This window comes from Cyprinodon variegatus, unplaced genomic scaffold (assembly GCF_000732505.1).
Source record: "Cyprinodon variegatus isolate N-32 unplaced genomic scaffold, C_variegatus-1.0 Scaffold472, whole genome shotgun sequence".
In the NCBI taxonomy this organism is placed as follows: Eukaryota; Metazoa; Chordata; class Actinopteri; order Cyprinodontiformes; family Cyprinodontidae; genus Cyprinodon; species Cyprinodon variegatus.
The window spans coordinates 95,149-108,885 of record NW_015150925.1 but is presented as its reverse complement, the minus strand read 5'-3'; the positions used below and the strand labels follow the sequence as shown (position 1 = coordinate 108,885).

Here is a 13,737-nt window from a genome sequence, read left to right as displayed (position 1 = left end):
GGCGCAGCAGGAGCCACCTGAGGCCTCAGGAGGAGCCCACAGCTGCTGCTCTGGTTCTGAGCCTCCAACCGGACCCAAGCAGGCAGCGCTGCTCTGACCCGGCGGTTCCACTCGGTACCGCCGGTCCGATGTTTACAGCAGAACAGATGAAGGTTCTGGTACCGATCCACTTTATGTAGGTTCATTTACCAGAACCATCGATGAGAACCGGCCAGCGTCCTCCAGAACCTGCTGATCAAACAGAAACGGGTCAGAACCGCTGATCTGGATCAGGTTCTCCTGTGGGAGGGGGGACCAACAGCAGAACCACAGGCAGTTGGACGGGCATCAGGTGGTTCTGATTGGTTTGGACCACCAGCTGATAGAAACCATGGAAACGGGGGGAGGAGGAGGGTGATGAGAGGGTTTAATGAGGAGGAGGAGGGGGGAGGAGGAGCAGGGCGTGAAGGAGGAGCTACAGGGAGCCGCCTGCCAGCAGATGTCCCCCCCCCCTCAGGTTCTGAGCCGATAACGAGCCGTCTGGAACCAGAGGGGGACCGGGACCGGCGCTGGTCCGACCAGAACTCTGACCTGGTTCTGATGGTTGGATTCTATTCCGTTTATTTCTATGCTCCAATCCCCATCAGGTCCATTTCTAGATCCAGATCAACCAGTCAGGTTACCATCAACTCTGCAGCCGAGCATGCAGCGGCGACAGTGGAGAGGAAAACCTCCAGCAGAACCAGTGTGAGGAACTGGACCTGCTGGTTCTGCAGAACCCTAATCCTGGTCTTCTTCCCTCCGCAGACTCCGTACCACGTCAACCTGCTGCTGGCGGGCTTCGACGAGTCCGACGGGCCGGGCCTGTTCTACATGGACTACCTGGCGTCGCTGGCCAAGGCGCCGTTCGCCGCCCACGGATACGGCGCCTTCCTCACGCTGTCCATCCTGGACCGCTACTACAAACCAGGTGGGAGGAGGTTCTGTTGGACTCTAGGCAGAACTTTTAGAAACAGAACCAACATGATTCTGGTAACAAGTCCGAACTTTGGTGACCCGTTACTGAACAGCATGTTCTGGTTTATCTGGACCCGACCAGAACCAGAATCTCTGGTCTCCAGCTGAGCCTCCAGGAACCCAGAGAACCGGGTCAGAACCTAAGAAAATCAGGACTTATTAAACCAGAACCGTCCTCCAACCGTGTGGAGCTTTAGAGTTCTGAAGGTCCGGTTCTGGCACAACTGGACTCTTTGAAGCTCAGAGATGTTAGAACCTCAACAGAACCCAGTAGAACCAGTACCACTCAGCTTACAGGGCGGTTCTGACCCCTGGTTCTGTTCTGTTCCAGATCTGACCCGGGAAGAGGCCATGGACCTGCTGAAGAAGTGCATCGAGGAGGTAAGCCCTCCCCTCCGTGTTCTGGTGCCGGTTCTGGTTCCGTCTGACCCGGCAGAAGGTTCTGTAACCTCCGTCTTCTTCTCGTCCTGCAGCTGAACAGACGCTTCATCCTGAACCTGCCGTCCTTCAACGTCCGTCTGATCGACAAGGACGGGATCCACGACATGGAGAAGATCGCCGTCGGAACCAAGTGACCCGGCTCCGCCCCTCCAGAACCTCCCGCTCCAGTTTTTGTACCGACAACCTTTGTTCTGTTGCTGTTCTAATAAACCTTCCCAGGAAAGACGGCTCCTCTCTGTTTCTGGTTCTGATCGGGTTCTGGAGCCCATCAGAAATATGGACCTAGAACTGGATCCTGGTTCTGAATCCAGAATGAGGTCCAGTAGAAAGTGATGGTGAACAGAACCGGGCCTGTTTGGGTTTAGTCCTCTTTCATCAGACGGGTTGAACAGAACCTTCAGGTCCAGTTTCTCCAGAACCAAGCGAAGGGGAAAGTGGGCGTGTCTCTGCACCCTGATTGGTCAGAAACCTGGAAGAAGATGGACAGGTGACCCATGATTGGACGGAGCAACTGGGCCGATCCAAAAGTTTCTGGATATATCAGCGGGTCAGAACCAAACATCCATCTGAAAGAGGAGAAAACCCGGAACCATAACTGGGTCAGGGGGAGTCCGACCCGCTGTGGCCCAGTTTACCTCTAAAGGCTGGTTCTGGAGGTCCGAACGGGTTAAACCAGGATCCTATAGAACCTTGGTTCTGCTTCCCTTCCAGAACTCTTGGCACGTTTATTTTGGTTCTGATCCGCGTGAAGCTGCGCCTCGGTTCTGATTAATAAACATTAAACACTGTGGAATCTGACGGGAAGAGCAGCAGATGTTTGCCTGCAGGCGCCGCGCGGCCCGCTGGGTGTCAGAAACGGGTGGGGGTGGGGCGGCAGGTGGAGGTGTGTGTGTTTGTTCCCAGGGAGGCGGCTTTGAAACAGTCTCTGCTTACAGGAGGTGTCGAGGAGCAGATGGCTGCAGGAGGAGCGAGGCGTTCAGGTGACGTCGGGCGCCTCTGCGGGGCCCTGAAGGTGAACGGCTCCGCAGCCGACGTGACACCCGAGTCTTTGGGGGCCTCGCTGCTGGGGCCGGGGCCTCGCTGCTGGGGCCCCGCTGCTGGGGCCCCGCTGCGTCTGTCACACTGGAGCTATGGTGCCGAGAAAAAGACAAAGAGCCGGAAAGATGCGATAAACGATCCGATGTGCTGAGCTGGTCCACAGTGGGACTCTAAAGCTGAGGTTCTGGTTCTGGTTCTGGTTCTGGAGAAGAACCGGTCCGGTCTGAGGGCCCGGACTGGATCTCCTCTGGATCAGGAGTCGGTTAATAGAAGATCTCTGAGATGCAGGCGTTCCTGTCATTTAGTGCCGCCATCATCTCAGAGGAGAACCTGGATCCTCCTGACCGTTCAGAACCCAACTGGACCCGATCAGAGCAAAGGAGCAGAAATGTTTATTTAAAGGAAAAGTCAGATAATCAGTGGATCGATATTTAGACCTAAAACTAACACGTTTGCAGTCATTTAATGAATTTAACTTCAGGAAAATAATTTTCGTGGCGATCACTAAGTCTGGGAGCGGCCATCTTAGCCCAAATATAGTAGCCCCTCCCTCCTGCCATCTTCTAGCAGTGACGTCACGGTGCGGTAAGCCTAGCGCCATTCTCCCCGCTTTACAAGCTTCACCATGGATGGAGGACTTCACCATTCGATGAGGTTCTGTAGGCCCCCTTAGATGGAGGAGACGCAGGACCAGAGCTCCTCCAGGAGGAGCAGGAAGGAGGTCCTTCCTGGGCCGGATGGGTTGATGGTCCGATGGAGAATCTCAGTAGATGACTGAGAACCTTCGGTGTTAAACTACTGACAGGTTCAGCAATAAACACGTCTGAAGATTTAAACTGAGTCTTAGTTCTTTAATATATTACATTTATGCTGTAATACAGTAATAATAACAGTAATAACAATAAACATACACCCAAAGTACAAAATGATTCAGTTATCTGAAGTTACCATCACCTGAAAACCACATAAAAAAGCTCCTCTGAGAGGACTTCATTTCCCATGAGCCCCTGCTGCAGAGGAGGTCTCATTGCTGACCCAGACCCTCAGGGTTCTGGTGGTCCACAGAAACAGGAATAAATTAAATCCTCGTCACTCGGAGGTCAGAGGTCCATGTGTCATTGTGAGGTGTTCATCCTAAGCCCCGCCCCTCGGTGGGAGGAGCCTCGGTCTGACCCTCTCTTCATTTGCGGTGCTTCATCTCCTTCTCATGGTGGCTCTTCCCTCCTGTCTCCTTGTCCAGCAGCTTGATGGCCTCCATCAGGTAGCTCTGGAAGGCGGACAGCGCCGCGCAGATGGCCGGGGTTCCGAAGCCGTGGGTCAGCAGGCTGAAGTGGGTCAGGCTTCCTTGGATGGCGGGCTCCAGGCAGGGGGTGGGCCGGCTGCCGCCCAGCGGGGAGCGGTCCTGAGACATCAGGTCCATAAACTCCTTACAGATTTCCCTGGAGGACGAGAGGGGAGGAGTTAGGAAGACGATTCCATAAAGTTCAGCAGTGATCAAACAGTCTGACCTCTGATGATGAGGTCATCTCAGCTACTGTTAGGGAAGGAGAGCTGCTATAGGCTGAGCCACCAGCCAATCAGAAGCTCTGGATGAGTGTTTGTGGCTCCTACCTAACCCCCCCTGACCTGAGGGGAGGTCAAAGGTCGTCACTTGAGCAGCTCTTAACTGTTTTATAATTGATAACCTGAAGAACCAGGAAGTAAAGGTTCTGGAGGCTGATGGGACCCGGATCTTCTGCTCCTCCTGAGATGTTGGAGGTCAGGAACCTTCCAGAACATTCAGGTCCTGCAGGAGTTTTAAACATCCAGATGATCCAGATCTTCCTCTGAGGTTCTGCAGCTCTGACTATTTCTCCAGGCCCATCAGGTTCTGACAGGTCTGGAGATGTTCTCCAGCCTCCCCCCTGTCAATCCTACCAGGTCATGTGACCTCTACTATTGTGGCCAATCAGAGTGGCTGATGAAGGCGGGACTCACTTGGTGGCCAGCAGCATGCTGCGTCTGGTGGGCAGCTGGTCCGGGTCGCTCTGCCTGCACAGGAACTCAGCCGTGGCTCTGGCTGGAAACTCCGTCTCACACACGTAACCAAAGTCCCGCGCCAGGTGGACCGCCTCACCTGGAGGAGGAGGAGGAGGAGGAGGAAAGGGAGGAGTTGAAGGGTTAGAACCCCCGCACTGGAGCAGCAGAAATAATTTCCTATTCGGTGTTGCTGAATTCAGGAGCAGCGTCCTTCATGGGAGCCGTTCTATGAAGGAGATCCGACTGGTTCTACAGAATTTACATCTAGATGCTGATCATAACACCTCTGATTGTTAAACATCTAACTTTATTATAAAGAGCCTAAAAGCAGCCGATGGCTGAACACAGGAAAAGAGAAAAGAGAAAAAGGATTTGGAGAAAAAAAGTTTTAAATCAGGAGGAATCCCTCCATGATCACATTTAGTGGATCTAAAATCATGCATCCGTCCGTCCGTCTGTACGTCCATGCGTCCATTCTTCCGTCCGTCCGTCTTCTTGGGCGGGGGCGGGGAGGCAGCAGTCTAAGCAGAGATGCTCAGACTTCCCAAGCTACACACACCTGGTCCTTCCACCAGGCCTCCTCCCAATGGGAGGAACGCCTCCTGAGGGAGGTGAGCAGGAGCAGATGCCCGATCCTCCTCAGCCGGCTCCTTTCCACGTAGAGGAGCAACGACTCTACTCTGAGCTCCTCATGAGCTCCTCTCCCCATCTGGAATCGTGCTCCCAGCCACCCTGAGAAGGAAACTCATTTCGGCCGCTTGTATTCGCCATCTTGTCCTTCGGGTCGTTACCCAGGTCTAATGACCATAGGGGGGGTGGGAACGTAGATCAATCGGTAAATCCAGAGCTTTGCCCCCCCGACTCAGCTCCCTCTGCACCATGACTGTCCGATACAGCGACCGCATCACCGCGGTCGATCTCACGCTCCATCCGTCCCTCACTCATGAACAAAACCCCGAGATACTTGAACTCCACTTGAGACGAGGACTCTCCTCCGACCTGAAGAGAGGAGAACCTTCCTCTGGTGGAGAACCACGGCCTCCACCTGATCCTCATACCGGCTGCAAACCGCCCCACTGCACGCCGAAGGTCCAGGTTTGATGAGACCAACAGAACAACATCATCTGCAAACATCAGAGATGATATCCTGAGGTTCCAAACCGCCACCCTTCGGCCCCTGGCTGCACCTAGAAATTCTGTCCATAGATGTAATAAACAGACCCGTTGACAAAGGGCAGCCCTGGAGGAGACCAACATGCACCAGGAACAGGTCTGACTTACTGCCGGCAACGTGAACCAAGCTCCTGCTGCGGTCATACAGAGAGCAGACAGCCTTAACAGAGGGCCCCGGACCCCGTACTCCCGGGGGACCACGAGGGACGAGTTTGAACGCCTTCTCCAGATCCACAATCCACATGTGGACTGGGTGGGCGAACGCCCATGAACGGTCGAGCACCCGATGAAGGGTGTAGAGCTGGTCCACCGCATTGTTCCCCCTGTATGCGAGGGTCGACTGTTGACCGGATCCTCCTCTCCACCTTAGCGGGGGCTGAGGAGTGGGATCCTTCTGTAATTGGTGCAGACCCTCCAGTCCCCCTTTTTAAAGAGACGGACCACCACCCAGGTCTGCCAATCCAGGGGGACTGTCCCCGATCGCCACACGATGCTGCAGAGAAGGATCAGCCTAGACAGTCCCAAAACTCCTGGGGCCTTCAGACCAGAACCGGACTCTGTTTGGATCATCTGCAAACGGGTCAGCAGAGAATCTGGTTCTGGTCCACACGGTATGCTAACCATCGGCCCACAAACAAAGTTCCCCCTTTGGTGGCTCTGAAGAACCAGAACCAGATGTCCACCTGATTCCCACCTTAAAGAAGCCATTTAATCATTTAATAAAAAACTTTCAGCCCTGATCTGATGAGGCCTTTGGGCTGTTTTCTCATTCGATTGGAACCTCCTTCACCACAGAGGTTCTACCAGAGGTTCTACCAGAGGTTCTACCAGAGGTTCTACCAGAGGTTCTACCGGGTTCAAACCCACATCTTCCAGGTTAAAGTCAGACACAATTTTAGTTTTTATGGGTTTTTTTTTTGTTTTTTTGTTTTTTTTAGCAAAATAGTAAAATTTACAATTTTGTCTCAGTTAGCATAAAAAGTTTTACAACCAGAGAGGGTTTGGGTCAGAACCAGAGAGGGTTTGGGTCAGAACCAGAGAGGGTTCGGGTCAGAACCAGAGAGGGTTCGGGTCAGAACCAGAGAGGGTTTGGGTCAGAACCAGAGAGGGTTCAGGTCAGAACCAGAAAGGGTTTGGGTCAGAACCAGAGAGGGTTTGGGTCAGAACCAGACAGCAGCAGTTTGTATTCATGGTTTCCTTAGAAACTCCTGGTTTCTCCTGCAGGGAAAATGACTTCATGGTGGAAAAGTCTCCATTTTTCATTCTCATCCAAAATGCTGATTTTTCTGGAAACAGGATTATAGATCCACCATTTAAAGATGCTGAGTCGTGGACTGGACCATTTTAGGACAGAATGATCTTCTGAAGGTGGATCTCTCAGCCTGCAGAACCTGCTGAGGTTTCTCTGAACCAGAACCAGAGCTGAGTCTGTGTGGACCTACCCTCCACCAGTGATGTCAGCAGAGTCACGTTGGCGGCTTTGCGTCGCCCGGCAGGAAGGTTCAGCCCAATCTTCTCCAGACGTTCCCTCAGACAGCGACCGCCGTTCTTTGACTTCGCCCTGAGGAACACAAAGACAGACACACTGAGAACCTCAATCTGCGATCAATAGAACCTCAATCTGCGATCAATAGAAACTCAGTCTGCGATCAATAGAACCTCAGTCTGCAATTCTTAGAACCTCAGTCTGCGATCAATACAACCTCAATCTGCGATTAATAGAACCTCAGTCTGCGATCAATAGAACCTCAATCTGCGATCAATACAACCTCAATCTGCGATCAATACAACCTCAATCTGCGATTAATAGAACCTCAGTCTGCGATCAATAGAACCTCAATCTGCGATCAATAGAACCTCAATCTGCGATCAATAGAACCTCAGTCTGAGATCAATAGTACCTCAATCTGCGATCGATAGAACCTCAGTCTGAGTCGGTAGAACTCCAGTTTGAGGTTCTGGATCTTAGTTATCTTAAAATAAATGTTCTAGGCAGAGAGAACGTCTTTGTTCTTCTCAGGTTCTGAAGTAGGAGAACCGATTCAGTTCGGTTCCTTTGGTTTCAGAACGTTCTTCCTGTTAGTCCAACACACCTGGTTGCAGGTCGGCTTTCACCACCTGCTCCTCTGTGACGTATTCCTCCACCAGAACAAATAGATCTAGAGGTTCTGGATCTATTTCCTAACCTTTGGAGAACGTCAGCCCATTTCTTAAATCTTTTATTCATCTGTTGATTTGTTAATAAATGTTTTAATTTATAAATTAATGGATTCTTCTTGTGGCTTTTTTTAATGTTTCATCATCAAGTCCAGCTCAGAGTTTTAGCTGAGGTCAAAGGTCATCTCATCTTTAGTTCATCACCGCTGGATGTTTATGCTTATTTTACAGGAGATTAATTACTCCTCTGGTACCAGTCAGTACCAGTCAGTACCAGTCGGTACCACTCGGTACCACTCGGTACCAGTCAGTACCAGTCGGTACCAGTCGGTACCACTCGGTACCAGTCAGTACCAGTCGGTACCAGTCGGTACCACTCTGTACCGAGTGCAGCAGCCCGTCGTCTCCCTGCTCAGCCCCGTATGGGACCAGAACCGCTGCTCCTCAGAACAGCTGCATCTAGAAGCTTCAGGTCGGTCAACCAGGTTCTGCTCAAATTATGGAGCTCCATTCGGGCCATGAAGTTTGGTCAAAAACTTTTTTAATTGCAATAAAAATTTTAACCGCTTTTGCATTTCAAGTTTTTTATAGTTTCTTTTTTTAATGCTTGGAACAAACTTTGTCTCAATGCAAGGTTCCTAGAACCTGGGACTCAGCCGCTCCAGGACCTGGAAGCATCCAAACAGTTTTAAAGACTCGGTTCTCTGAGCAGAACTTCCACGTTGTTCTATTTATTTTCCTCTTTAACTCCGCCCACTCTTCTTTGATCCTCTATTTTATTTTAATCAGGATGCTGGTGAAGATTCTTAGTCGTCCCAAAAACGTTAAAAAGGTTAAATTCAGGAAAGGTTTTATTCAGGCTGCTTATAGTTTGTTTAGCTGCTTTTGTTCTTTTTTCAATCTCTTTTAAAACTTAAATAAAAGCAGATATATGTTTTAAATTTTGAGCAGATTTCTGTGGAATCTGATGGTTTCTGCAGAGAGCTTTTTAGCGCGTCTCATCTTTAATTAGGTCCTCTGAACGCGCTGGTTCTGGAACCGGAGTCAGAAAGTGGCTCCGCTGTCCTGAGGCTCTGCTTCATTAAAGCTCTTCTTCTTCTCTTGTGATTCAGTCCCATGACCCAGATCTGCGCTCGGTCGGAGCCTGCAGACACGTTCAGATCCTCATGGAGGAGTCATGTGATGTGAAACTCTAATTAAAACGAAGCTCAAACTGAAGATTTATGACAGATAATAAACAGATGGAGCTTCTTAAAGCTCCACAGACGGTTCTGAAGAACATCTTGATCCAGAAAACGGGCCGCCGGTTCCTCTGGACCAGAACCTCTCAGCGGTTCTGAATTCAGCTCCCGCCTCCTCAGGCTGATGGCTTCGGTTCATGGAAGCTGGTTTCACTTCAGTTGATCAAAACTCTAACTTCCTGTTTCTAGCAACATAAGCCCCGCCCTCTGCTCACCTGCGTAGGACTCCGCCCAGCAACGATGCGTTGAGGCACTCGGGTGGAGACAGGCGGCGCTGCACCTCCCCCACAGTCACCTTGTACTTGGAGGTGGAGCTGAGCAGAGACAGGCGGCCCGGCACCGAGCAGAACACCTCCGCCGGGTTGGACACGGCTCCCACGCTCACGCCCTCCTTCCCTATGGAGAGCGCCGACAGGGCGGTTCCGTTCAGCTTGGAGGGGATGGGAACTGAGGGAGGGAGAGGTAGAAGTAGAGTGAGTAGATGTTACTGCTGCTGGGGAATCTATGCAGAGCCGTGTTTTCTCTGGAGTCCGCCGCCATCTTTAGCGCGCCTCCGTTTGTTCTGCTTTCAGCTCAACTTCTTCTAAACAACAATCTGAAATCAGCTGACGGCGGATTGGATCCCCCATGACCCAGGCCCACACCATCACCCCTCCACCACCGTACCTGAAGCCTAAAGCTGACGACCTGATGTCCTCCGTCCAGAGGACATTGTCCCAGATGTTTAGACCTGTCCTGCAGCCAAACCGGGTCATGGCTCTGACCTTTGACCTGAGGAGGCTGAGGAAGATCTCCTACTTGATCAAATCAGGTGGAGGCGGTGAGGCTGAACTTCCTGCCTGGAAGCAGTTTTGGGTTTGAAGAGTTTCTATGAGGTTTGAACAGAAAATCCTTTTTCTGACGGAATCAGTTTAACGTCCTGAAGATCAGAACGTTTCAGAACTTCTTCCTCAGCTGATCTCTGGCTTCAGATTTACGGTTCTTTGGAACCGATCCGGTTCAGGTCTGATCCGACACATTCAAGGTAGACCTTGATTCAGAACCCAAACCCGACGGGGACCACTCCACCATCTCCAGGCCAGAACCGGTCCCCCCCCCCAGGCAGCAGCTTAGATTTTCTAATGGGGTCTCAGTGTCGCTGACGGTGATATTAGACACATCAGCCTCTGCAAATGTATCCTCAGCTCCTCTTTTATCACATTCCAGGCGCTTCCCTTCCTGCTCCATCCCCCCCCCCCCCCCCCCCCCACACACACACACACACACTCCCTCCCTCATATGACCATGAACAGTTCATTAAGAATCTGTGCCTTTGGGCTGAAGTCTGCAGCTCAGTATTAGAGGACTTCTTGACTTCAAATGAAAAAGCAAAACAGAATTATTTATAGTGCGCGTGCATACGCGCGCGTGCACATGTGTGAGTGAAGAAAGAAGGAAGCCCCCCCCAGCATGTTGAACACATTTATAAAGGCGAACACGCACACCAAGGACCATGCGCGCACACACGGCTGTCCTGTGCTCACCTCATGCACGCGCGCGCACACCTCCTCTTACCTTTTTTAATGACGGAGTGGTCCAGGATGCCCAGGGCGGATCCTTCCTCCATCCCCTGCATCACACACACCAACACACACACACACACACACACACACACACGGTCAGTATCATTATCCGCGCGCTCGGTCCAACGCTGGACCCGCGGGAAAAAATTCAAAACATCCTGAATTTGGGGGTTTTTGGAGCAAAAACAAGAAGTTAAATAAAACAAAAAAATAAAAAATCCAAAATTCGTATTTTATTTTTATTTTATAAAATAATTCTTTAAAATATGTTTTCTGGTTTTAATCTAAATAAAACTTCTTATCTGATTTAATGAGTGTTTTGTGAAGATAAAGGCTCTCTGAGGAGGAGTCGCTGACTTTAACCTCCATTAATCAAATAAAGCTGCTGTCAACACGCGGCGCTGAACACAAACTCGCTCCGTGGATCAGCGTGGGCATCGATTCGTCTCGCCGTGTTTTCTTGTGCGGCTGCACCTGCTGCACGGAGGCCGACTGCGCCAAAAACAAAAAGCGCACAAACTCTTCTTCAGCTGCGGCGCGCGGTGCGCGGCGGGACGCGGCGGGACGCGCGCAGCTGCTCCTCTTAAATAAAATCAGTTGTTTTTATTTAACAAACATTGATTTCATCAAAAACGCTCAGCAACATTTTTAAAGGTTTCTGGAATCAGAAATCTAAATTATAAAGCAATTTAAAGACGATGTAGAACATTTTACATTTAAATGTTATTTATGTAAAATAATAAATACAAAATAATCAGAATATTAATCTAAACATCACTAAATTAAATTCCTTGTAAATATCGTTTTTTATTCTCATCTGGGGTTCTTTTTGATTTTAGATTATTTTGTTTTAAATCTCGGAAAGGCCTGATTTTTTTTTCCAGAGGGCCCAAGTATTTTTGTTTTAAATCAAATGATTAACTGTATTTCTAATAAAATATAATCTCGATTAAAATAATTAGCCTTAAAAGCTCAGAATTAAAATATGAATATTAACAAATTGTTTAAATATTGGATTTTTATTTTCCTTTGGATCTTTTTTAAAAAGCGGGAGAAAATCGCCTCGGGCCTTTAGTGGAAAATCCAGATATCTGTATATTTCATATTTTAAAAAATAAAGAGAATAAAATCTAAAATACTGGTTCATAATTTTCAGTAAAATGATTCTTGAACCAATAAATGAATTTAATGATTTTAATGCAGAGATTCTCTGAAGGAGAAACGAAAAGAACAAATGTTGATTCACCTGCAGGTCTTCGAGGCCATGGTGTCCCAGGTGCATCCCCAGAGGTCCGTCCCCCAGAGCCGCGGCCCCCTCCCCGAGGCCGTGCAGGAGCCGCGGCACGGCGGGGTAATCCCGGCGGGGGTCCAGGCTCAGAGCCCGGTGAGACTGTGACAGCAGGCCGCCTTCCTCCGAGCGGGAGCGCTGGGAATGCCATGCAGCCTGCTGGTGCTGATGGATGGAGTTGATGGAGGGGTAAGGGTCCGACAGGTGGGAGTAGGCCGATTCCTGGCTCTGGGAGTACGGCAGGGAGGACTGCGGGTAGGGGGGAGGGAAGTACGGAGGCTGGAAGTCGGAGGCCGGCGTGTGGCAGAGCGGAGGAGCCGAAGAGTAGGCGGCCTGGTTGAGGGAGGAGAGCTGGGAGAGGCGGCCGCTCGGAGAGGAGCCGCTGAGTCCGTCTGCGCGCTCCTGAAACAGAACCCAAACAGGGACCATCAGAACCAGGAGACCCTCAGAACCAGGAGAGGATCAGAACCAGGAAAGGATCAGAACCAGGAGACCCTCAGAACCAGGAGAGGATCAGAACCAGGAGACCCTCAGAACCATGGAGAGGATCAGAACCAGGAGACCCTCAGAACCAGGAGAGGATCAGAACCAGGAGAGGATCAGAACCAGGAGAGGATCAGAACCAGGAGACCATCAGAACCAGGAGAGGGTCAGAACCAGGAGACCATCAGAACCAGGAGATCAACACCCAGAAAGCTAATCTGGAGCAGGTTCCTGTTCCTTTATAAATTTAATGCAGTAAATTAAAATTGTTGAACTTTTAAATGATGTTTAATATTACGCATAAAAATAAAAACAGCGAGTTTAGAAAAGAATATCTGGATGATCATGTAACTATTGGAGGTGACAACCCCCCCCCCCCATCTGGGTCAGTCTGATCGATGCTGCAGCGGCTCCATTATCTGTCAGCCGAACAAGGAAAGTCGGTCAGAGGCCGATGGCTGTCCACTGCGGGGGGGCTGTGGGTGTGGGGGTGGGGGGGGCAGCTGAGTGGAAGCGCTGAGACTCGCGTGGACAGGCAGCAGACAGGTGCGGCCCCACAGCGAACCGGTTCCGTCTCTAGTTTCATGACATCAAACTAACAAAAGTCCCAGAAAGCAGAGAGCCGGCTGCAGCCCCCCCACTCCCACTCCCACTCCCACTCACCATGGCTGAATATGAGTGGATCAACATCTGGACCGACTCGCTGGTTCCGGTGACGCACAGGTGTGTCCAGGTGTCCTCAGCGCTCCATCAAATGAAGATTGTCCGCTGCTGCTTGCCGTACACCTGTCCGTCCGTCCGAGCTGCAGAGGAAGGCTGCTGCCGCTGACGTACACGCGCATGACACTCGCGGACTCGTGCATCCTCTCCATGAGCGCGCTACTTATAGGAGGTGCGCGCTCCCGGTGGAGAGAGGGGAGGGGTCGGCAGGGTCCAAATGTCTTAAAGAGACATTTTCCTCTTTGCTTCTGTTCGGTTCATTGATTCGGAAACTATTCGGAGGATTTGACCCAAAAATAAAAGAAAGACTTTTTTTTCTAGTTTGGACCTGAAAGTATCGGAACCAGAACCAGCAAAGAATCTCTGGGAACCCAAACTAACGGAACTTCTCTCTGATTGGCCCAAAACGACCCCAGCAGACCCGGTCCGACGGCGGGGACTTACCTGAGCGGCCTCGGCTTTGGTCCGGGACTTCCACAGCATCCTCCGGTCCGGTTCGGTTCGGTTCGGTCCAGGTGTCTGACTGCAGCTCAGGGGTTAAAGTGAGGATGAGGAGGAGACGCGCTGAAGGTGCAGAGAGGAGTGAGTTAGGAGGAGAAGCGCTGCAGGAGTTAGAGGG

The 13,737-nt window shown here is 50.8% G+C and overlaps 2 protein-coding genes across 5 annotated transcripts in view; one reads left to right on the top strand and one right to left on the bottom strand.

Moving 5' to 3' along the window:
• Window positions 1-1,660, top strand: part of psmb2 (proteasome subunit beta 2) — an 8,922-nt gene extending 7,262 nt beyond the window's left edge. The window contains exons 4-6 of the mRNA XM_015389795.1: window positions 787-949; window positions 1,328-1,377; window positions 1,470-1,660. Of these exons, the coding sequence (XP_015245281.1) occupies window positions 787-949; window positions 1,328-1,377; window positions 1,470-1,571 (315 nt within the window). The 3' untranslated portion in view covers window positions 1,572-1,660. The remainder of the gene's footprint in view (window positions 1-786; window positions 950-1,327; window positions 1,378-1,469) is intronic.
• Window positions 1,661-3,289: 1,629 nt separating this feature from the next.
• tfap2e (transcription factor AP-2 epsilon (activating enhancer binding protein 2 epsilon)) lies at window positions 3,290-13,692 on the bottom strand. 4 transcript variants are annotated; one of them, XM_015389789.1, is made up of 7 exons: window positions 13,563-13,692; window positions 11,874-12,317; window positions 10,620-10,689; window positions 9,281-9,512; window positions 7,110-7,228; window positions 4,453-4,591; window positions 3,290-3,914 (listed from the first exon to the last, which is right to left on the bottom strand). In XM_015389789.1, exons 1-7 carry the CDS (start codon window positions 13,599-13,601, stop codon window positions 3,656-3,658), a joined length of 1,302 nt encoding a protein of 433 aa, XP_015245275.1. In that variant the 5' UTR covers window positions 13,602-13,692; the 3' UTR covers window positions 3,290-3,655. The 4 variants fall into 4 exon arrangements, with proteins under 4 accessions (XP_015245275.1, XP_015245277.1, XP_015245276.1 ...); XM_015389791.1 differs by having other exon boundaries at window positions 3,293-3,914; window positions 10,620-10,674; XM_015389790.1 differs by lacking the exon at window positions 13,563-13,692 and adding an exon at window positions 13,062-13,507 and having other exon boundaries at window positions 3,293-3,914.
• Window positions 13,693-13,737: the final 45 nt, after the last annotated feature.

What these genes read in the sequence shown, in the direction of transcription:
- tfap2e (XM_015389789.1), bottom strand. Translation starts at nt 13,601, where the DNA reads ATGCTGTGGAAGTCCCGGACCAAAGCCGAGGCCGCTCAG. An exon ending in ATGGCCTCGAAGACCTGCAG is followed by an intron (nt 10,690 to 11,873) that starts GTGAATCAACAT and finishes GTGTGTGTGTTG; the next exon opens with GTGTGTGTGATGCAGGGGAT. An exon ending in CCACTCCGTCATTAAAAAAG is followed by an intron (nt 9,513 to 10,619) that starts GTAAGAGGAGGT and finishes TCCCTCCCTCAG; the next exon opens with TTCCCATCCCCTCCAAGCTG.